Here is a 23,421-nt window from a genome sequence, read left to right as displayed (position 1 = left end):
ATTGCCAGGAAGACGGCAAGGCGGGAACGCCACCCCAGCGGTAGACAGAGGACCTATGGGGAAGGAAAGGGAAGACTGTGTTCCAATTCTCGTTGCTAGAAAAGGGGGGAACAATACCACAATATATTCCATGGCCACACATGGACCGAGAAAACCTAAAAAATAAGCTCCCAATGCTGACATCGGGAGCTGGGAAGTGGATACATGAGTTAGAGAAAATGACGGGGGTGTCACCTTAGCTATAGGGGACATTAAGGGCCTCCTAATCGCCATACTTGGTGAAAGAGCAGATGATGTATGGAAACAAGCAGGCTACCCTAGGGTTACCATAATTGACACCTCCCCTGATGGAGCGCCATTTAATAATTGTAGAGCAGCAGTGTGGAAAGCACTGCGAACGTTATATCCAGACACTTCCGATATGGGAGCTATAATGACTCGGAAAATGAAAGAGTCAGAGGATCCGTTGATTTATATCCAGAATTTCCAAGTCGCGTGAGTGTTGGATGAAATCTATCCCCGTATTCTACCATATATTATGCCGTCGGTTGCCTGAAACTGGTGCAGAAGCAGCTCGAAAAAATTGGTAGGAGTAGAAGCAAAACCATGGGCCGAAATACAGTTGACGATTGCACACTACTGCAGATTGTTGCAAGAAAAGAACCGGAAGAAGGAGGCAACTCCTAAGGGTGAGGAAGCAAATCTGGTACAAAAGAAACTCTCAAAGTATGCTCTTGAGGGAGCCATGCTGACAAGCCCAGCTGAACCAAGCACACAGTCAGTAGCTAACCCATCCCAGAATAACCAAGTTAGTGTGGGATTATATCCGAGGGGAAGGGGTTTTGGAGGAAGAGGATGGCAGAGTAATCAAGGTGGGTTTCGAGGTAACCAGGGAGGCTTTCAGAATATTCACAGTGGCTTTCAGAATGCGCAGATGGGCAGTCCAGCTATGCCAGATGGACAGATGGCCCGACCACTGCCAGTGTGTTGGCTGCGTGGAATGACAGGACATGTGGAGCGTGTGTGCAGAAGCCAAGGCATGTGGCAAAATAGCCAAGGGATGGGGGCAGGCATGGTGAATCAGTCTGCCGTCCCACAGCAGGGCACTGCACCAAATCATGCAGTGCAGCAGTGGGAACCAGGCCTGCAGTAAGGTGTACCGCAAGTGGTTCAACCCCTGCATATGGGGAACGTACCGCAGGGACAATCCCAGCAAGAAAGAAACATACGACTCAGAGCGAGGCTACCTCGCCTTTACGACCTCAAAAATTAAAGGACCAGATCATTAGCTTTTACATCAACACCAACTGCCTCTATCCCTAACCCCTCTGTCCCTAACCCCTCTGTCCTAGCGGCAGTAAGGCGCCCTAAAACACAAATCGACTACCTCCATAACCAGAAGAGACCTAACCCCCCCAATCCTAGACTTACCTATGAAAAAATCACAACTCCTTCCCTATCAGTAGCTCTCATCAATGCAATGTCCCTCATAGCACACAATATGGAAATAGCCGACATACTTGCCATGGACAACCTAGACCTTCTCGCTATCACAGAGACTTGGCTACACGAAGCCGCAGGCCCCGCACTCATGATTGCCATACCAGATGACTACAATATAATACGAGTCGATCGACCCAACGCTAGGAGAGGTGGCCTGGCCATCATCGCCAAAACTAAACTTGCTGTAAGACTTACCCCACACCCTACAATCACATCCTGCGAACTTCTCTCTGCTAAAATACCCATCACCAATAACAGCACACTAACTGTATTTCTATTGTATAGACCACCAGGCCCACTAGGTAACTTTGAGCAAGACCTATCTAGTCTCCTCACTAACAACATCAAAGATTCCACCCAGCTCCTTCTACTAGGTGACTTTAACTTGGGATTCAATGATGCTGAAAATAAACAGGCCCACACCATCCAATCAATCCTAATCGATCATGGCCTCACCCAAAAAGTCCTAGCCCCTACACATATAAAAGGTCGGACTCTAGATTGGATAGCCAACCGAAACTGTACCACCACCATCTCTAATATTTTACCACAATCTTGGACAGACCACCACCTCATCTGTTTCACTTCCACCATAGAACCTCCTAAACTAGATAACCCAGAAATAGCACCAACTAGAAGCCAAAAAGAAATCACGGCCGAAAAACTTCTCCCACTCCTCCTGCCTGCCCTCTCTACTAGCGCTACCAACTCTGACCCTAATATGTTAGTCGAGACATTCAACAACACCATGGCCAAAGCCCTGGATATAATTGCCCCTATCAAACTACGTAAAAGCAAACGGAAATCTCATCTTAACTCATGGTTCACCCCTCACCTCAAAGAACTACGAATTCAAAAACGTAAACTCCAAGCTATTTGGAGGCATACACCTTCAGTTGAGAATAAAACGTTACTCGACAACTTTGCTAAAAAATACAAGGAGGAAATAATCCTAACCAAAAAAGAAACATTCAACGAGAGAATTAGTAAAGCCAACTCTAATTCTAAAGAACTCTTTTCCATCCTCTGGGAAATGGAAAACCCGATTGCTCCCACAGATAACGTCCCCAAGGACAAACACTGGTGCACTAGCATCCAAAATGCCTGAGCTAATAAAATCACAACATTACAAACCAAAATTGCCAAAAGAAAGCATCCTTGAGCTCTACCGTAACCCCTACTCCCCATCTGCTGCCGATAACCCAGAACAGTCATGCAAAGTAACGGCACACCATTCAGATTCACCAATATATCCACCTTGGAAACTGAAAAGGTGATATCATCCTTGAAACCATCTAACTGCCAAGGCAATAGCTGCCCAGCACAAGTTATTAAGCACCTTTCATCACCAAATTAATAAACGCCTCCTTCAGATCCAATACTGTACCTACCAACCTCAAGGAATCTTGGGTACTACCTCTCCTTAAAAAACAGACCTTAGACCCTGCCATCCCGACCAATTATAGGCCCATCACCACTGTCCCATTCCTCCTCAAAATCATCGACAGAGTAGCTAACCTCCAGATCCAAAATTATCTGGAGACAAACCAAATACTAGGTTCACGCCAATCGGGATTCAGACCACTACATGGTACTGAAACAGCTTTAATCGACCTTAAGACACAAATCGACGAGTTGAAGGATAAAGGTAAAACAGCTATGCTCCTCCTCCTTGACTTATCGGTGGCCTTTGACCTGGTGGACCATGCAGTGTTATGCAACCACCTAGCGTCTGCTGCCCATTTCTCAAGCGAAGCAATAGCTTGGGTACAATCCTTCCTAGCCAACCGTACGATGAGAGTATTCTCCCCCTTAGCCTCAGCGGACCCAATACATATCACCTGCGGCATCCCACAAGGTTCATGTGTCTCTCCTACAATGTACAATATCTTTACTAAGCCACTCTTCGACAAACTTGACAGACTAGGGGTAACTTATACCAATTATGCGGACGATACGCAGATCCTCATACCACTATCTGGCAACTTTATCGAAGACACAGCCTTAGTAAACAAGATTTACCTCATCATTCAGGCATGGATGACCTCCCATGGCCTCTGCCTGAATGACGACAAAACAGAGATACTGATCCTGGGCTCCGACTCTAATCTCAAAAAACTCAGCCCTTATTATCTTGCCTTCAACATAGATGGCAACACAATCAAAGTGGCAACCGAGGAAAAAACACTAGGTTTCTACCTCGATTCTACCCTATCCCTCAAAAAACAAGTTAACTCCCTGGCTTCCTCCACAGCCTATACCTGCAAATTAATCAGGGCTTGCAGACCGTACCTCTCCAAAACCAATTGTATCACACTAGCCAATGCCCTAGTTATGTCTAAATTGGACTACTGTAACGCCCTATATGCGGGCGCTAGTAAAACCATCATAAACAAATTGCAAACATTGCAAAATAATTCTCTTAGAGCAGCCCTGGACATACCTCGGAGAGCACACATCTCCAATATCAGAAAAGACCATCATTGGCTAAAAATCAGTGACAGAGTTCTCCTCAAAACGCTCTCTCTCACCCATAAAGGACTGAATAATACTGCGCCCCCCTACATCTCGGCCAGACTGACCAGAAAATCCTTTACTCATCACACAAGAGCATCTAACCACCTCCTACTTGAAACTCCCAGGTTCAGACTAACCAAAGCAGGTGGAGCAAGCTTCCCTGTTAGAGCTGCCCGAGCCTGGAATGCACTCCCCATTACCTTGAGAGCTAACCTACCCTACTCCAGATTCAGAGGGAATGTGAAAAACTGGCTTTGGACCAACGACGGCCACCATACTGATCCCCTGATCTAGGCCCGGATTAATCACCACACATAACTACCAGATACTTCCGGAACCTCCGAAGCAGTCTATCTCTTCGCGCCCGTGATGTGAGAGACTCACACAAGTCTTCTCTTATGTTCTTATTGTAAATATGTTAATAACCAACATAATGTTTCTCCTGTTTGTATCCTTTGCATGTATGTAACCTAAGCTTAAGTATTTGTGTAACTGCTGCGCCCGGCTACCCCTGGGTTTAGAGCGCATTATCAAATAATAAACTAAACTAAACTAAACTAAACTAAACTAAACACCACCGCAAATGTCACAGGGCACTAGCTCCGGAGGGGGAGTCAAACCTGGGGCTGGTGGAAATCAACAAGTATACAGTGGGCCGAACTCATATATGAAATAGGACAGCTCACGGGGGACTCTGATGGGTTCTACCCTATCAGTGACACCAGACCCTAATAGGGAACCTAGGGTGAATGTTGTCATAGGGGGTAAAGAATATTCCTTCTTAGTTGACATGGGTGCGACGCGCTCGTGCATACGAGAAGGCAAGTTTTCCTTATCCGGCGAGGCCATAGATACTCAGAGTTTCACGGGAGCTCACAGTAGAGTTCCCTTTACAGACGCACTCCCAGTCTTTGTGGGAGAGCACGAAATGAATGTACCCTTATTATACTCACGTCAGACCCCAGTAAACATCCTGGCTCGGGACTTAATGACTAAGTTGAATATGACAATCTCGTTTACCGAGAACTTTATAGTGTGCTCCACTCCAGGAATGCATTATTCAAACGTGTGCGAAATGATCAGAGCATACTGAGGGTGCATAGCCATGAGAGCCATACCGTTAGAGCCAAAAGTCTTCGCATATCGGGTGCGGGTGCTCATGGCAGGATTGCCAGGCCTCGCAGATAGAACTATGAGGACACCTGATGAGTTTCTATTCAGACCCAGAATACCTATGCACGAAGAGGAGGGACAAGCATTTCCCTTAATGATACAATCTGCCGCAGTGTGAGGGAAAGTGGTGGTCGAAGGATATGATGACGAAGGCAGATAATGGTGTCCGATTATCGCCATCGAAGAAGGGTATCGAGTGACTGACGTCACCGATGGCGATCTGTTCGAAGAACACCCTGACCTGGAAGAGACGAGGGTGGAAGTAAGTCACACATTTTGGGTCAAAATGATCAAACGGGAGGTGCCACAGAAAATGATGTTGGCGTTGATACGTCCAGAATACTTGGATGATGACATGGCCCAAGTGCCTGCCGCGGTATGGACTACAGGGCCCTATGATGTAGGCCTTCTGAAGGGGGCAGGTGAAGTGAAAATTAAACTTACCAGGAGCAATTTTACCAAGAGCACGACAATATCCAATGTCCAGGGAGGCAGATGAAGGAATCGCAAAGACAATTTCCGCCATGAGGGAGCAGGGCATTCTAGTGACGTCAGAATCACCTTGCAACACAGTGATTTACCCTGTCAAGAAATCAAAGTGAGGGTCTTGGCGTTTAATCCAAGATTTAAGAGCATTAAACGATATAGTTGAAGCCGAATTCCCTCTAGTCCCTAATCCATCCACAATTCTATGCAACATACGCACTGAGGCAAAGTATTTCACGGTGATTGAATTGAAAAATGCGTTTTTCTCAATCCCATTGCACCGTGACTCTCAAGACCTGACGTCATTTACTTTCAGACAAATGCACCTGAAAAGCACGAGGTTGCCACAGGGATACTGTGAGTCTCCATCCATTTTCTACAGAATCCTGCAGATGGACCTAAGCAATGTTGCAGTAGACAGTGTTGTTTTGCAGAATGTGGATGACATTCTGATCTGCAGCATCACAGAGGAACAATGCAGGCGCGACTCTGTCCAGCTACTGACTATCCTAGCTGAGAAAGGATATAAAGTTGAAAAGGAAAAATTACAATACTGTCAGTGAGAGGTGCTGTACATAGGCCAGCTAATCTCTCACGAAGGGAAAAAGGTAACCCTAGAAAGGGCTGAAGCTATCATGAACACGGCTAAACCACTCACGATAAAACAAATGCAAAGCTTCTTAGGCCTGTGCAACTATGTCAGGGCATGGGTCTTAGACTACAGCTCGTATACCAAGCCCTTGCTTCAGGCCCTAAGAAAGGCCCAGGCGACAAGGGAAAAATCGAATGGACTGAGGCAATGGAAAAAGGGTTTGTAGAACTTAAGGGGGCAATTTGTAAGGCCCCAGTTCTTGGGATTCCTAATTATGCAGAGGAATTCTACCTGTTCTCACACTCTGATGGCTGTTTTATGACAGCAGTGCTCGCGCAGCGAACCTCGCTGGGGTACAAGCCCCTAGCATACTACAGCGGGAGTCTGGACCCAGTCATGAAGGTCCACTTCCCATGCAAACAAAATCTAGCTGCTGCCGCGTTCGCCATTGAAAAGGCGTCATCTATTGTGATGGGGTGCTCCATGACATTATGGCGAGCACTCATTATTTGCCATACTAGAGAAGCCAAAGGGCAGGCTGACATCACAGAGAGCATCTGCCTATGATGTGATTATCTCCAACCCATCAATCAAAATAGTTGGATGTAAAACTGTAAACCCTGCTACATTCATAGCTGAGCCAGTCGCAGAAGGAGAACCTACACACGACTGTGCGAATTATGAAGAATTCTATGATGAAATCCCCAGGGTAAAGGAAAAGGCCCTGGAGGGTGGTGAAATTGTGTTAATTGACAGTTCATCAAGAATCGACCAAGAAGACGGACAAAGATACACGGGAGTGGCCGTAGTGAAACACATGGCGAATGGGGAGTTTCAGGTACTCGTCAGTACACGAATACCATCTCACTATTCAGCTCAGGCTGCACAGCTAGTGGCACTGATACTCGCCCTTGAGAATCATGCAGACCAGGAAGTAAAAGTCTACAGTGACTCTGCCTATGTGACATCTACCGTGCACGCAGGCTTAGCACGCTGGAAAAAGAGGGGCTACCTCCGAGCGGACGGCACGCCAGTGCAACACGCAGCCTTATTGGACAGGTTGATAAAAGCACTACAGCTCCCAGTGGGTATAGCGGTCGTGAAATGCGCCACCCACACCAAGGGGACAGATTTCGCATCACGTGGAAACCATGAAGCGGACACGGAAGCCAAGCGCAGAACATCAAAGAATGAAACAATCATGGACGTGGAGGTGGCACGTACCCATGAGAGGATGATGGTAGCACAAACCACACCTGAGGCTTATAGTAACATGGGGCAGACCCAGCTAATGGAACTCCAAGGGGAGGCACCTCAAGAGGAGAAGCATTTGTGGAAGTGTTGAGGGTGTTCCTTAAACCCCTCTGACGTGTTGTGGAGGCAAGACAGCACTGGTAAACTAGTAATGCCTGTCTCCCTTCTGAAGGTAGCATTAGAACAACTGCACTACCCCATCCACATGTTAAAAAAGAAAATCTAGCTGCAATGCTCGCAGAAGACTGGTTCATGCCCAATTTAGCAGAGCACGTTGCATTTTTTATGGTGAACTGCATAATCTGCCAGCAATTCACCACTGGGCACACATTAAAAGTAGTGAGAGGAGTTATCCCCAGGCCAAATGGACCATTTCAGCACTTACACATCGATTATGTCGATATGATTCAAGTGTGCAATGGGTACAAGTATTAAATTGTGGTGGTGTGTCATTCTCATGATGGTTAGAAGCAGGTCCCTGAACACACCCCGACGCTACCTGTGCAGCCAAGTTTCTGGTGAGGGAAGTGTTCCCTAAATGGGGGGTGTGCAAGGTAATGAGATCAGATAATGGGGCCCACTTTGTTAATTCAGTCTTTGAACAGATCAGCTTATTACTTGGTATAAAGCACAGGTTCTCTTCGGCGTATCACCCAGAGGGAAATGGGATATGTGAGCGGCTCAATGGCCTGTTAAAGGAGAGGATAGCCAATTTGAAGTTCACATTAAGAAAGGGATGGCTGCACTGTCTACCACTGGCATTGTATGCACTTCGGAACCAACCTGGCTCCGACCATCATCTTACACCGCACGAGATAGTTACAGGCAGAAGGATGAGGACACCTCTCACCCCACGAGATAGAGCTAGATGTGATGCCCAGCCAACTAGAGAAGTTCTGGTAACAGAGATGCAGGAGTACCTTAACTGTATGACATCCAGCGCCTCTGTCATTTCAGGCCAGCTGCAGCAATGGAGAAAAGGGGACAGTGCAGCACAAAACACATCAGGAAGTGCTGAAGCTGACCCTGCACAAGGTCTACATGCGCCCCTCGTCTTCCCTGGTGACAAAGTGCTTGTGAAGAACTTAATCAGGAAGAGGTGGGATGAGCCACGATTCAATGGCCCTTTCATCGTAGAAGACTGCACCCCTTCCGCCGTCAAGCTCCAGGGCAGAAGTGCATGGATCTTCATAAATGACATTAAACCTTATATAGGAGAGAGCCCCCAAGCTGTATCTAACCATGAAGAAACCACAGACAATGGGGAAGAACCTCAGCACGTGCAGACAAGATCCATGGCGAGGAAGAAGGACGCATGAGCAGGAAAATCAAGACAAAGAACCTGGATGCAAGTTGTGGCATAAAACAGGACAGTTCCTCCAAGCAAAGGGAGATAAGGACATAATGAACACTCTGTGAATTCTAGTCGCAGGGTGAAGAAGAGAATCGCACATCTAAGCCGCAACACACTGATGATACAAACTTTTGAATCAAGCCATATCCAAGCATTATTAGTAAACAAGACTTTGATGAACTAAAAGCAAAGGTTAAGAACATCCCACAGTCACCTGAATCAACCAACACCCAGACTTCGTTTTGCAGAACGTATGACATCCCCCAACAGGAATATTACAAGAGATGTGCTGTCCTGTTTTGAGTTAGTGCTAGAGACATATCCATCGCTTGTAGGGAGAGTTACCAGTATCACAGACTTTGCCCAAGATCCAGCCAACAAGAAAATAATCTGGCAACTACTGACTGTCATCGCGGAAGCCTTCATTGTACTGCCTGAGTACGGTGATAAGGACACAGATGCTTCCACCACAAGTGATCATTGATGAGCTGACATACACGCTTTTCTTTTGCATCATAGAGGAAAGCCCAGGACTCGTAGGGAGAACCACGGATACCCTAACATTCATCAGAGATCCAAGAAACAATGAATACCTGAACCAAGTGTGGATCAAGCTAAATTACGTGGTCGCAATCCACACAGCAGGAAAGTGTAAAGACTGTTCACGTCACAAGAAAGGCCTATGATCTAGAAACCAGAAACACAGGACAAATGTCCCTATCACCCGAAGACACCCGGCTGGCGCACAACATCCTGCTTAGACTAGCCAAAGACTATCCAGAAATGGTGGGGAGGCCTGCAGATGTTGACGTCATCACCTTCCTTAGACATCCGGCCAACGCCCCACACATGGGCACACTCCTCCAGGGCATAATGCTCCAGGTGGCGCTATCCAACTTCCAGTGAGAGTACCTCAGGAGATTCCAGTAAGACTTTCGCTGTGGGACAAACCGAAGACAGAGACACAGTTCTTCAACTTTCCGCCACAGGACAGATCGAGGAGAGCAGAGACAAGAACTACACCATCCTATTTTTTCTTTTTACTTTTTCCTCTATTTTTCTGTATTTTTATTTTTTATGTTCACTTTTATTTTTATTTTTGTTATTTTTACAACATTTTATTTTGCGTGAATTTTAGCAGTTCCGTCTTTTCATTCCTTCGCATTGAACAGGTTCCAGCATGTCCTCAGGACCAAAGCAAATTCGAGGAGTGCACTGGGACCTTACCTATTATAGATATGAATAATGAATGTGATGTACCAAAGTTGCTAGCCTAACCCTTTTCCATAGTCTAGCACAGGAACTGTACTGAATACCCAGAGACTACCGTCATCACTCACATGAGGGGGGACATTTGGAAAGCACTCGTCACTTTAATAGTAATGAACTCTCGAACTACGAGACCAGAGCAAGAGAAGGAATAAATAACTGACTATGAACTCATTTGAAATGGGGGCCCAGAATAGTAACTTGGTTTTACCCCCAACAGAATTGTGCCCCCACTTCCCTGAAAGAAAATGTTGCAAATTATTGTTCCGAACGATTATGTGTATATGCATAGTTATTATTATTGTTTTTCTGTCAATAAGAACTGCTTTCTTTATTGGTGCACAAAGTGTCCCAATCTCAGTGCACCAACCAGATGATGAACGTCTGGGGCCTACGAAAGCACCCAGACCCTCTATAGTTATTCCAGTCCCAAGAAAACCTGATGGTAAAATTAACGAACTGAAATTAAATGTAATTAGCTGTGATTTAGACACATTTGGGGTAGCAAATGAAGAGAAAAGCTGGAGACAGGGTCAGCACGGAATGAGTAGAAATGCTGCACTGATCACTGCACGCACCCACACACAGGATGCAAACAGACAAGGGCAAGTGTCAATGGCTACAGGGCCTCCAACGAAGGTTGCAGAGAAGGGGAGACAGCCTGCCGAACAATCAGTTGCAGAAAATAGTGGAAGTGACCAAGAGAGGTCAAGTGAGAAACCCAAGAGAGAAAGCATAGCAAAATCCCTCGAAAGAACAGAAGTAGCCACAAAGGAACTCACAGAGAAAACACAAACGCTGATAGATTATTTCTTCCCACTCATAGTCAGAGCAAATAAACTGCATGAGGAGTTGAAACATAGAACTGCAGAGACTATAACGACAATCATGTCAGCTTGAATACTACTAACGAGCACCAGATCTACAACACAGCCACATGTTGGGGAGTTGGTGCGCCAATGGCAGCTGGAGAACCTTGATGAAACATTACAAAAGGAAAGGAAAGGAAACGAAAAACCTTCTCCTACCATAGCGATACAGGTAATGAAACCTGCTCCGCTAACAAGCATGCCCGAGAATCCTCCAACAAGAAAGAGTCATGCAGACGCATTTAGAGATGTGGTTATAGCTAACTACAAAAGGACATTGAGGATTAAGAAAAACCCACATGAAGATAACAATAAACTCAATGATTACCTGGACAGCACAGCCCATCTCGGAAACAACATATGGTACCAGCTCATGAAGGAAGTAGGACGAAGGCAGTCAGAAGGAGAATGCTTCGTCTGTGCTCTCCTGCCATACAGCATGAGCAAATCCAAGATCTTTGTGGCTGTAGAAATTGATGTCCCCATAGCACACTGTATGTCACACGTAGCAATGTGCAACACCAGAGGAAAATGTATGGGAAGAGAAGCCTCGTTGATATGGGCCAACGAAAAGGACTACCCGGACGAAGATGGCTGCGCCCAGGACATTAAGACAAGAAACAGGGCGCACACAAGGAATCACGTGATCAGATACGAGAATCCTGACGTCAAAGGATCAGGAATACGATGGGTAATAAACCCAAGATTGAACATTCAAGGAAAAACTGCAGAAGAGGCACACATCTGGAAGAACAGAGGCCAAATGCAGATCTGAGGAACAGTGGTTTCCCCAAATGTATGGGAAAAAGGAGTAGTGATCTGCCGAGCTTGGCTGGTCCTTGGAGCCTGCAAGGAAGCAATAGAAAACTCTCAAAAACTGTGCAAACCCCTACGGCCAAAGCTAGTAAAGTTACTAACATGGGTCGAAGGTAGAGGGGGACCCCTGCAGATAGTGCCACTGGAGAGTCCAAAACTATGCTTCAGAAACAATGGCACAAGGAAGATGGGAGAGAATCTAAACTGCAGAGGAATCTTTGAAGCCCCAGGAATGACACAAGGAACCGCAGTTATTATGGACCATTACTGGGCGTGTGGATCCAAGGCATACATAAGGCTGCCGAAAAACTGGGGAGGCTTATGAACACTAGCGAACGTCCACGTTCCCGCGCTAGTGATCCCTAAGAATGACCTGAAGCTGGACAGTTTCCCGAAAGCAGATGCTCATCTAAGAAGAAGGAGATCTGTAGAATTGGTATCCAGAATGAAGAGAGAACATTACTTTTCTACCAAATCAGAAGAGGCATTCCATACAATCCCATACAAACAGAGGCTGTTCAGCCTCACCTCAACAGTATTCACCACGATGCTCTTGCCACACATCCAAATTGGAGTGAATGCTAAATGGTTGCAGATAACCAGATGGGAGTTATTGCAGACCATCAATACCACTGTAAAAGGATTTAACACAGTCAAAGAAGAGCTGAGAGAAATCAGACTGATGACCCTCCAAAACAGATATGTGCTTGACATGATCACAGCATTGGACAGAGGTGTTTGTACAAAAATCGGAGAATCATGTTGCACATTTATACCATCACACGATGAAGAAAACGGAACCTTAATAGAGGCCATAAGTATGTTGACAAACTTGAAAAACCAGATGATCGATGAAAGTGATGAAGTGGACGATGACAGCTCCGTTCTCATGGGTCCCACAATGGATGGCAGATATATTCAAGTTTCTGGGAGCTTTACTAGCAATGGTGCTGCTAGGATTCTGTGTTATCAAGATAATCATTACACAGTGCCAGAAAACTGCAAAGAAAGCCATAGAGATGAAAATAATGGTTGATGTTGAAACAGGGTGGAAGCCCAGAGACCTGACTGATGAAGAAATAAGATACTTTGTGAAAGCCAGAAAATTTGCACCAGAAGGAACAAAGTTCACATATTCTAAGAAACAAAGAAGGTATGAAGGAAAAAGGATCTACTGCAGCCCAAATGGACAATGTCAGCTAATGACATGGAACAAAGACGAACATGTGAAAACAGCAGGGAGTTTCAAAGGGGTGATGAAAATATGGACTCCAAAGACTCACACATTCACACCATCATGTACAAACCCTGCTGACAATGAACATGACACTGAAGAACCAAAGGAAATAAGTGCAAAAGAGATTGCAGAAGTGGTCGATGAACCGACGAGAGGGGGGAGTGTAGAGGAGGTCCTGGATATGGCCTGCACCCCATCCCCTCAGTTCGAGGTACCAGAAGTAAACTCGCTAAGGTATGTTACGTATGAGGAGCAAATGAATCAACAAAGAGCTGCACTGGGACTCGCCCAGTATACATCAGAAGATCCATACCGGTTGAAGCGCCCATAACCAGACAACCGTGGGCAGCACGGTACCCTATCAGACAGCTGCACCAGCCGCTGATATGAAACGAAGAGTACCTACAGACAGTCCATGAAGAGACCCAAAGAGCCCTAATGGAAGGCCAATGTAAATGACACAAGGGCCTGAACAGACTTGTGAATTAACAAAAGCGGCTATCAAAGACAAGCACACCAGTGCGAGTAACTACGAAAATAAATGTAATGGACACAGAGAAGAGACAATGTTAAAACGTGAGGAAACGTTGCTACGAGACAAGATGGAAGCAACCAACCTGTTAAACCTGTGCAAATAGGCTTCGAACGCAAGAGGCTAAAGAAATGATACTGCTTGCAATGCGTAGTAGAATATTAGAGCGGCATTCGCCAAATATATATCTACCTCAATAAGACACATCATACAAGTGCGACTCCATTTTGTAAAAGCAGAAATGTACTCAGGCTGCCAGAGGCCTGACAGGCCAAGTTTCGTAACCCAGCCAAAAGTCAAGAGAAGGAGCGGAATCAAAACTCAACAAAGAGCGGCTCATGCCTAGGAAATCGAGGTCAACCAGAGAAAGGGAGGAGAGCGTCAACTAACAAGACTCAAACTTCAGAGCATACCAGCCTGCCCCATTAAGGTCAAGATAAGGGGGGCCCATGCAGGTGGCGAGTCTGAAACAGAATTAAATGCACTAAAAGCTGGAAACTGAAGCAGATTCATCGTGAACTAACACGTGACCAGCCAGGCGCGAAGAAGTACCACCGCCTGATGTCATCCAGTACCCGAGGATGCCATAACTTTTCCGGATAAGAAGCTGCAGTCCCGAGGCCATACCCAGCCAACTAATTGACACATAGCCCTACGATACTGATTGATGGAAGGGAGGCAGGGTGAAACTTGGGACACCAGGCACATGGGTGTCCATTCTGCATACCGCTAATTAAAATGGGGATTTATGTCTAGGGGTGTAACCTGCCCAATCATAATGGACCAAGTTATCTGGAGTCCTATAGATAGTAGAACCAATAAGACGTCGTACTTGTAGTGACGTCAATCACGTGTGATGTAGTGGGATGGGCACAGACGCCCACCCGATAAGAGCTATCCAATCCACATGCCCTATTATCATATACAGATATAGCACCTATACTTCAGTTACCTTTTCTAACCAATTGTATTGCACGTCGAGTTTTTTAGAATTAGATGTCAGTGATGACGAGTTTTGCCTATAACTATTGCTGAAAGTCGGAGCGAGACAGATGATCGCAATGCTGCTGATTTCCATTTATTTCTCTGTTTGATGTACTTGTCATTAAATGGACTTCCCTTTGCCAACCTACTGAGTCCTCATTATTGAGTCGTGTTGGAGTAAGTGAATCCTGCGCCCCCAGTCCTCCCATGGTGCAGCTATCTTGTCTTACAAGTACTAGAGGGTGCGCACTGATCTATGGGCCCGTCAGTGAGACCACGCTCCTCTGTACAAGTGTTTGGATCGGGCTGGGTCAGCTGCATTCCAAATTCTGTTATATTACAGAGTCTCTGTCAGGAATCTATCGATAAGGTTACATGCCACTTGCAAAAGGAAAATGGAGAAAAAAAATACTTTTTCTGCTGTAACCTTTTTTTTTTTTTGTCCATGAAAGCTCACTGCAATTGCATGCAACTAACAGGCTCCCACTGACTTAGAGGGCAATAGATCCATGGCCGAATCAAAAATGCTAAATTCTTGTGTGGGCCAGTTTTTTGGGTCAAAGTGGAGCACTTTTCTGGCCAATGTGGGCCAGTTTGATGAGTTACTTCACTATGCGGCTAATCGTTTTGACCAGTGTTGCTGAATAAATAATCTTTAAAATGTACAGTTTGCATCACATTTTATCAAAAACCTGCCCCTTGGGTAGTATTCAAACAGCGTCACAAAAGGAATGAATTCCCATTTGCAACTGTAGGCCACGTTTTCGTTGTTCCATAAGACAATTTATGCCCCAGTCCGACCCAGTCATTCCAGCATTTTCGTAAACGTTTTTGTACGCAAAAACAATGGTGAACAAAAGGTGTTCTTTGCATTACGATTTTCATAAAGCCAGTAACACACTTTCAGAGTGCATATCTAAATATTGTCTGCTTCAAATTGCGAATGTGTTGGCATGTAACTAACCCGTGCCTCGTTGTGATGATGCACAGCACAGAAATGCGGAAACTCAGGCGCTTGTAATCAAAATAAAATGTTTAAAACTATTTGTACACGCACAGAAGGCCTGGGGGAACACCACAGAGCGAAGTGCAAGGAAGGATCAACAAAACACACGCACGTGTACACGTATAGCCCCCACGTATAATAAGCGCCATATTTAAACTGTATTTCCTATTGTACACACAGCTTTCTTCCCATGCCTTCCCCTTTAACTCTTTTTGAAAAATATTCAATCTAAGCGTGGACACGTTTCCTATTCCACATGATGTTTATTGGTTACTTATAAGTTTGTCCTGGCTCCAGCGCGTCCATTTTACTTGTCACTACTGTACCGAATAAATCACGTGCTCCTTCTCCGTGAAATGTCATGGCGGAGCGAGACGGACCCCATTGGTTTTAGTGTTTGCTTTGTAGGGATAGATCCTTTGCTTAGTGCACCGCCTCTGATACTGCCATTGTTGTGTGCAGTTCCGTGTGCCTACAATGCATCACTTGCTCAATTGGGGTTGACTTGATGACCCGATTAAGATGTCATGAAGCAGGTTACATATATTTGAATTAATTCTTACAGAGCACTTTTTGTTCTTTCAGTTGATATTTGCCTGACAATGTATTATCACCTGCTTTGCGAGTTGCTAACTTAAACAAAATGGATGCAAATGCTGTATCCCAGACGTTATCCCAGGATAAGGACCCGTTCTCCTCCGGCCATAAGTTGGAGAAGGCTCATCATCTCAAGCAATAACGAGTTGGAGAAGGGCCATTATGCCAAGGAATAACGACCGCTCCTTAGGTTTACAAGGCAAATAGCACATGGTAGTAGTAGCAACACGTGTTGTGGTTTTCATGGTGAAGTAAAAAATGATGCTTTAAGAGTGAGTCAAGTAAAGAAACTGAGTTAGTAAATTAGTTTGTGCTAGCATCCAATAAAGCCGAAACAATTGATATGGTGATGGAAGATGTAGGGGAGATGTCAAGTGAGAAGGTATACGCAGGCTATAGATGTTGTTTGGTTGTCTTCCCCATCACTGCGCACGGCCACACAAAGGCCTATTTGAACTCTGACCCATTCCCTGCCCTTCTCCACCCAAACCAAGCCAATTTCAGACTCATTTCGGGCTCTTCAGCAAACCTGTCATTGATAATGTGATGCACTGGTGAGGTGCACTGCGATATGTGCTCCCTGTGTATCTGCATTTCACCCTACTAACTTCTTTACTCACCCTTTATAACTGACATCACACCTGAGTACACCAAACTCAATGACCAGGATGACCACCAGCACAGACCAGACATGCACCTAGACGCTTACCAGCTTCCTTCCAATCTGCACGTATCAATACAAAAGCAAAGCAATTTTTCACTGTGGCGTCTGCTCCTAATGCCCAAACCTACCCCATTTTCCTGGAGTTACCAAAATGTGGACCGGCAATGAAACGTGCTCTATAAAACCCAATAACATTAACTAATGTAAACAGGAGCTGGATGCACTTTCTTTTTAAGATGCATGTATGGTAATCAGTGAATAATGTGTAAAACAAGTGCCGAGGCTCAAATATTTTCCAACACGCCCATGACACGTCTGGATGGCCAGATCCCCGCCTACTGTTGCCACTGCCCACGTCTGCTCAGCATGCTGTCAACATAGGGTGAAGCAGAAACTCCCACCGGCTTATTGTGGTTGACAGATGCACTCACTACGGCAGATATGTTATTTACAAATGCCAATCAACTCACACATCAAATGACATACTTGCTGTGTCTTGACATTAGACACATGTTTAAGTGTGTCTTTAAACACAACCATCATTTACATGCTGCTATGATTCCATATGTGTTTATTATGTGACTTGCAGTTAAAATAACAAAGTTGCCCGCCACCACATCTTAAACTGAGTCTGAGACAATAAGTGCCATTGCTCAGAAATAAGTGCCAGGACTGAGCCCTGGCAAACTCTCTCCCACAAATGCATCACTGGGTAGCATGCTGCCCTGCCTCATGAGCCTGTAACCGACATGTGGATTGTTTGCAATTCTGGCATACCCCTTGCATGCACACCCATTCATTCCATGAGTACATCTGCTTTGCTTTTTCTCTTTTTCTTAAATCAGTGGTGTTCAAACTTGTTTATGTTCAGCCCCCCCTCCCTTCAGTAAATATAGTGTTGCCGGGCCTGCAGCTGCCACATCTGCTTATATTTTCTATTAAAAGCAGTGACCGTACTCCCTTTTGGAAGAGGCCGGACGTCCTTCGGGCCGCGTAGCGGGGATTCGGGGTGTCATGGGGGGGTTATCTCCACAGTCTGAAGAGCACTGGATTACATGTACGTAATTTCTATGCTACTTTTCCAAGTAAAATATATGCATTGCTCCTTTAACTGTGGCGCTGTGCTGAATCTGGCTCTATTGCCAGGATTTGGAGAGAATAAAGGATGTAGGCTAATTAAACCAAGCCAAAGTTCATTTCCCCTTAGCCCAGGGGTGGGGGCCAAACAACAAGGCTAATTTGCTTGTTCATTATACTTTGTTGTGCAATATTGTCAACAGCTCTCATGAAATTAAACCGCATCACTTAATTACCGTAGATTCAATCCATAACCACGAGGAGCATGCTTTTTTAAATTTTGATCTGTTTATGGATCTGTTTTTAATTTCAAAGGTGACTGTGATGAAATCTTGAAATGTAATAATTGCATTTTTTTTACGTGCTAAACTTTTGGTTTTTGCAATTTTACTGTTTTATTACAGACTATGGGCCCGATTCACGGAAATGTGTCCAGAAATCTCACAAGGGACGTGCGCCGAGAAGGACACTGCACAAACCTGCACACAGAAAAAAAAATATGCGCTCAGTGTATTCATGGAATTTACTGCACAAAGTAACCGCATTCGCAAGTAGTGCCCCGAACGCCCCAACACACCCAACGCAAAGTATAAACAGCCAGAACAGCTACCTGTGTACGCTCCCATAGGTACGAATACGCGCACCCTTCAAACAGTGTGTGGGGTCCCCTGCACGGTCCCCCCCAACTGTTGCTGGCACCCCGACAACACAAGTATGAAAAATTGTAACTTGGTAATTCCTCAGGAAATCTACATGCAAACCCCCATAAACCCTTCCTTTACCCCGCTAAACTGCATACGCGCACCCCTAAGTCAGATCGGAACCCTGGTTGTGTACACGCACCCCTATATCCGACATGCAAACCTCTGTGCTGTGATTCCTACACGCAAGCATACTTATTCCTGCATTCGGGTGGTGTAGAGATCGAGGGATTTGCATGGCCATTACTATACCAAGAGGCTGTTCTGGTGGTTGCATGAATACGTGTTGTTTGACGCAATTGTGGGCGTGCAAGGGATTGCCTGAGGGCTGTCCCTTGTAATGCCCAATCTTTCGTATGTTCTTTCCCATTTTCCATGTTCCACCCCCTAATCCGCCCTCTGCGCAGGCCTGACCCACGCTCTGATTGGTGTCTCGCGCAAGGTGCTTGACGGCTCGCTGGGACGTGCCGAGCCTGTGCGCGATCCTGTAAGTCCTGGAAAAGTGCAGCACATTCGATTCAATGAATTGACAAACGCGGATTTATACACAGTTTGGCGCGCAAGTACCCTGTTTCCTGCGCAAATAATTCCATGAATCGGTCCCTGTGAATGCAAAGTAGGTTTTTAATGTGTGTGTGTGATTTTGTTTACACTGTAACAAACAAACCTGCCATACAATGGCTGCATGCAAACATAATCTGTTAAAAGGTACAGAACCAATCAACTGCTTACTGAACCCGTGGCTTGTGAAAAATGAATAATTATTACAACATCCATTAGGTGACATTAAAGTAACTGTGCAACAGTGCAAGTGCAATTAGCGCTAGGGCAGACATTCGTATTTCAATATATTCAATATATCAGTGTTTGCCCTACAATTAGTCATCTGCCATTTTGCAAAATGGCATTGAAAGAAAATGTTTTTTTTTTTTAGTTGGACAATTTTTGCCCAAGTGCCCATTGCACTTACGCCGGTGCAAACATGCGCCGCTGCAAACGTTCTGTAATAATGCACCGGGCCTGATTTCTAAAAGCTTTCTTCAATAGGAAAATCCCATTGAAAAACGCTTTGTAAATCACTGCGTGCGAGTGCTAATCACTCTTCAGAGATGGCCATCCTTTGACGATTTTTGCAATTCAGATAAAAATGTCCCCACTTCTGTTTTCTCCTGGGCGTGTCATGTCCAACATTGGACAGCCCTTGTTATTTTCACTGTTGGCAAGAGTAAAACAAACAGTTGGTTTTATGGGTTCATTTTACACCACCTGTGGCTCAGCATTGAAATGGACATTTAAATGTAAACAATGACTGCTTCATTCCGGAACAGAGCAGGCAGGGTAGGCCTACTTTGAGTACATGTGCCTTGAAAGAAGAGCAACACACGGTTGAGCAAAAGCGACTTTATTTGGTTCTTACAAATTATTCCAAAGTGTACATTTCTGCATCTGTCAGCTATTCATTTCATTGTTAAACAAATACTTGCTTTATCATTATCTTCCTCATACATTGTGTTAAAAAATTAAACAAATAGAGCTGGTTATACTGGTTACATAAAGACGTTGCAATGAGTGCTGATCTGAAGGAACATAAAAGGCATGTTGTCTTCCTCAAACTTTTTTTTTGTATAGCAATTTTCGAATTAACTTTTTTTTGTAAAGCAATTTGCGAATCATTGATCATACTTCGCTGAATCAAGAAATGGCCAAGCGTGAGTAAGTCGTGCACGGGTTTTAGAGCAGAAGGCACGTGAACGGTGGTGTTGCCGGACGCTGTGTTGGGTTGGCGCAGGCGTCGATATTTTAATCACACACTGGAAGACAAAAAAAAGAGAAACAGTGAATTAAAAACATGCCGCTTTATGCGTATATTATCAAAGCTGCACTGGGTCAGCCGAGAGAGCAGGGCGTCACACGAAAGAATGCAGGTGCATTGGTCAAGCTGCCGGTTGTTAGTGTGCAGGAAAGCAGCTGCGGGCAAGGATTCGTGTGCATGGGCAGAGCCGTGGGGTCAGAAGCAGCCCATGGCAACGCCTACGGCTGAAGTGCTTCGGGAATGCTGCCTGGCTTGCTGTGTGAAGAATAAGGGCGTCGAAATGCACTTCGTAGACCAGGTTCAACAGTTGGACTGTGCAAGGCAGACCGAAACTCTGACCCTCGGCGGGAATGGCAGCAAGGAGTTAAATTGGTGCTGAGGGAGGGGTTGGAAAGCTGGAAGACGGCCAAGGGGTCCTACACAACCGTTTTTCATTTTGTTCCCCTCAAGTAAAACACATTCGAGTTTAGACTCTGGTGTTTTTGGGCGTGTAGTTATTGCACATTATAGATATTTTAGAAAATGTGTGGGTGAGCGCCCCATTGAGATTATTCACCTGGTTCGTAACGTTACATTTTTACACTGGTGCATAACAGTTCTGCATTCTTGCAGCTGGCAATAAGGGCTCGATTCATGGAATGTTTTTCCCTGTTCAAAGTGACTTTGCACTGCTGAAAAGTGACTTTGCACTGCCGAAACACACGATGATTCATGGAACTGTGCAAAGTGTATTTGTACAGTACAAAGTCATTTTGTAGTGTAAAACTAACTTAGCGCCGACACCCTCAGTGGGGTGGCACGGCGACAGCCCTCCTTGTTCCCAATGCCCCCCCCCCACACAGGCTCTCTTTCAACTCTCACTCCTACCCGGCTACCCTCCTCCCACGGAGCCCAACCCCCTTTCAACCCCAATGAGAGGCATGACCAGTTGGATGAGTGGGAGAAAAACTGCCACAGCAAACTTTATTACATACATAAACTCAGGAGTTATCTTACAGGTGTTCCATTTTAAACTCAGGATTCTGCGCTGAGAGCAATGCAACTTCCCCCCCCCCACCCCTTCTGGTCCTTGGGGGACCCGACGCAGGCGCCCAGTCCCTTCCTCAGCAGTCCCTCTCTACCCTTTGGCCATTTCTTTATTTTGCAATGTTCTTTTCATTTTCTTTCCCCATCTCTATTTAAGTGCAATTTTCATTCCATGTATTACTTTCTTTCCATTCTCCATTTCCGCTTAGGCTCCTTCTAAAGGATGCATTCCGGTCTCCTTTTCCCCCTTTTTGCTCCCTTTCCCCGTGATCCATCTTCCCCTTTCCCCAGGTTGGCTTATTAATCTTTGTTAATTTTCTCTCCCCCAAAAAGGTTTTCCCTTAGCCCTTTCTCCACTATTGTCCGTGTCATACGTCTGAATGCCATCTGCCAGTTCTGTATGTTTTCCTGCGGCCTCACCCTCTTCTCGGCCCTTTCTCTTCCCTTGCCCCCGGTCATCAGCAAGGTGTCCTTCCCTCTGTACACGTGATCCCATGAACAGCCGCTAGAACAGCCGCCCACCGGTAATGGTGGCCCGACCCCTTTCTGCATTCCTTTCTCATTTGTCTCAGTTATTCCGGCTAGGGAAACCGTCTCGTTACCCCGACCCCCTGAGGGGGGAGCCAAGCTTGGCTGGGTGGAGGGGAGGGCTGCTGCCTGGGTGTCGCTTCTCCCGCTGCCCAGCTGCGCCCCTCCCATCACGGCCACCCTTGTTTCCCAACCTGCGACCCTGGCCAGTACCACGAATCTGGCCCATCCTTACGCATCCAAAGGCTGACCCCCAGGAGGCGACAATGCCGACTCCACTTTCGCTGGTCCTTCTACCAACTGCTCTTCCGCCACCGCCACCAGGTCTGGGCCTTGTGATTGGGCCACTGCAACCGTCTCACCTCTCAGACTTCTGAGTAAAAGATACTGTTTCTGTCTTGCTAGTTCGACTGTCCGGTGTATTCTGCGGAATGAAAGAAATCATGGTGAGCAAGACGGCCTCCGCTGGAATCCTAACCTGACCCCCTTTTTTGGTCCGAGGGCTTCGCCCATTCTGACCTTGCTTTTGCGTGGCAGCCGACCGGACCATAAGACCCTTTCCCTTCCCCCCCGCGACGTCCTTCCCCTGCTCTTGTGACGCCCACCTGATGACCAAGGCGAAACCTCCATTCCCCTACCCTGTAGCGCCAAAGTTCATGAGCCCGGCCCAATTTGAATGGAGCAAGGTGAAATGTGCCCAAGATCACACCGTTTAAAATGCCCTAAAAGTATTTGCAAAATGGTCCAAAGAGGTTGGGGTGCTTCAAAAGGTAAAGTTAGAAGGTCCACCTGCTGACCAAAGCGGGCCCTCATTTGCCAAATGTTCGCCCCCCTGATGACCCCTAACCGCCCAAACCTGTCGTGACCTCCGCCACAACATGGCAATACCGGCAGTGTGAACTGCTGCCCATCGCCAAAATCTTCCTATTATCCCTCCTTAGGTAACGTGTTCCCGTACCCTGCCCCGCTTCCCATTTAAAGCCCGGCGACCTGCCCGCTAATTGCACCTACGCTGAACCCCTACATGCATTCGGCTGGGCCGCTTGTTATGACCCTTGGAATGCCTTGCAAATGTAAAGTTTGAAACTGTTCCTCCGCGCCTGTTCCGTTGGTTCTGCGCACAATACTATGTCCAAACCCTCCGTAGACCGCAGTGTAAACTGTCCCAACATGATGCCATGAGTTGTCCCGCAAGCACGGACCCAGATGTAACATTATATGCTCCCACATAAAGCACAAGCCATCCCGCCGCCTGATAACCGCCCCTTGTTGTTTGCCATCATGCTCTCACCGTCATATTTGGATCTAAACTGAAAATCCGACCCTCCCTGCTCACTGTTTACGATACAACAATAATCTCCTTCCGTTTTCTGCGGACCACGTGTCTCCCGGTTAGCGTCGTACCCCATTGCCTGCACGGGCC

At 46.0% G+C, this 23,421-nt stretch overlaps 1 protein-coding gene across 1 annotated transcript in view; it reads right to left on the bottom strand.

The window, feature by feature from the left end:
* Positions 1–20,017: 20,017 nt before the first annotated feature.
* Positions 20,018–23,421, bottom strand: part of LOC138532852 (IgGFc-binding protein-like) — a 181,122-nt gene continuing 177,718 nt past the window's right edge. Inside the window, exon 13 of the mRNA XM_069641104.1 lies at positions 20,018–20,442. Coding sequence (XP_069497205.1) covers positions 20,436–20,442 — 7 coding nt within the window. The 3' untranslated portion in view covers positions 20,018–20,435. The remainder of the gene's footprint in view (positions 20,443–23,421) is intronic.

This window comes from Ambystoma mexicanum, chromosome 1p (genome assembly GCF_040938575.1).
Source record: "Ambystoma mexicanum isolate Mex_15411 chromosome 1p, UKY_AmexF1_1, whole genome shotgun sequence".
In the NCBI taxonomy this organism is placed as follows: domain Eukaryota; kingdom Metazoa; phylum Chordata; class Amphibia; order Caudata; family Ambystomatidae; genus Ambystoma; species Ambystoma mexicanum.
This window is presented reverse-complemented; position numbering and strand designations above follow the sequence as displayed.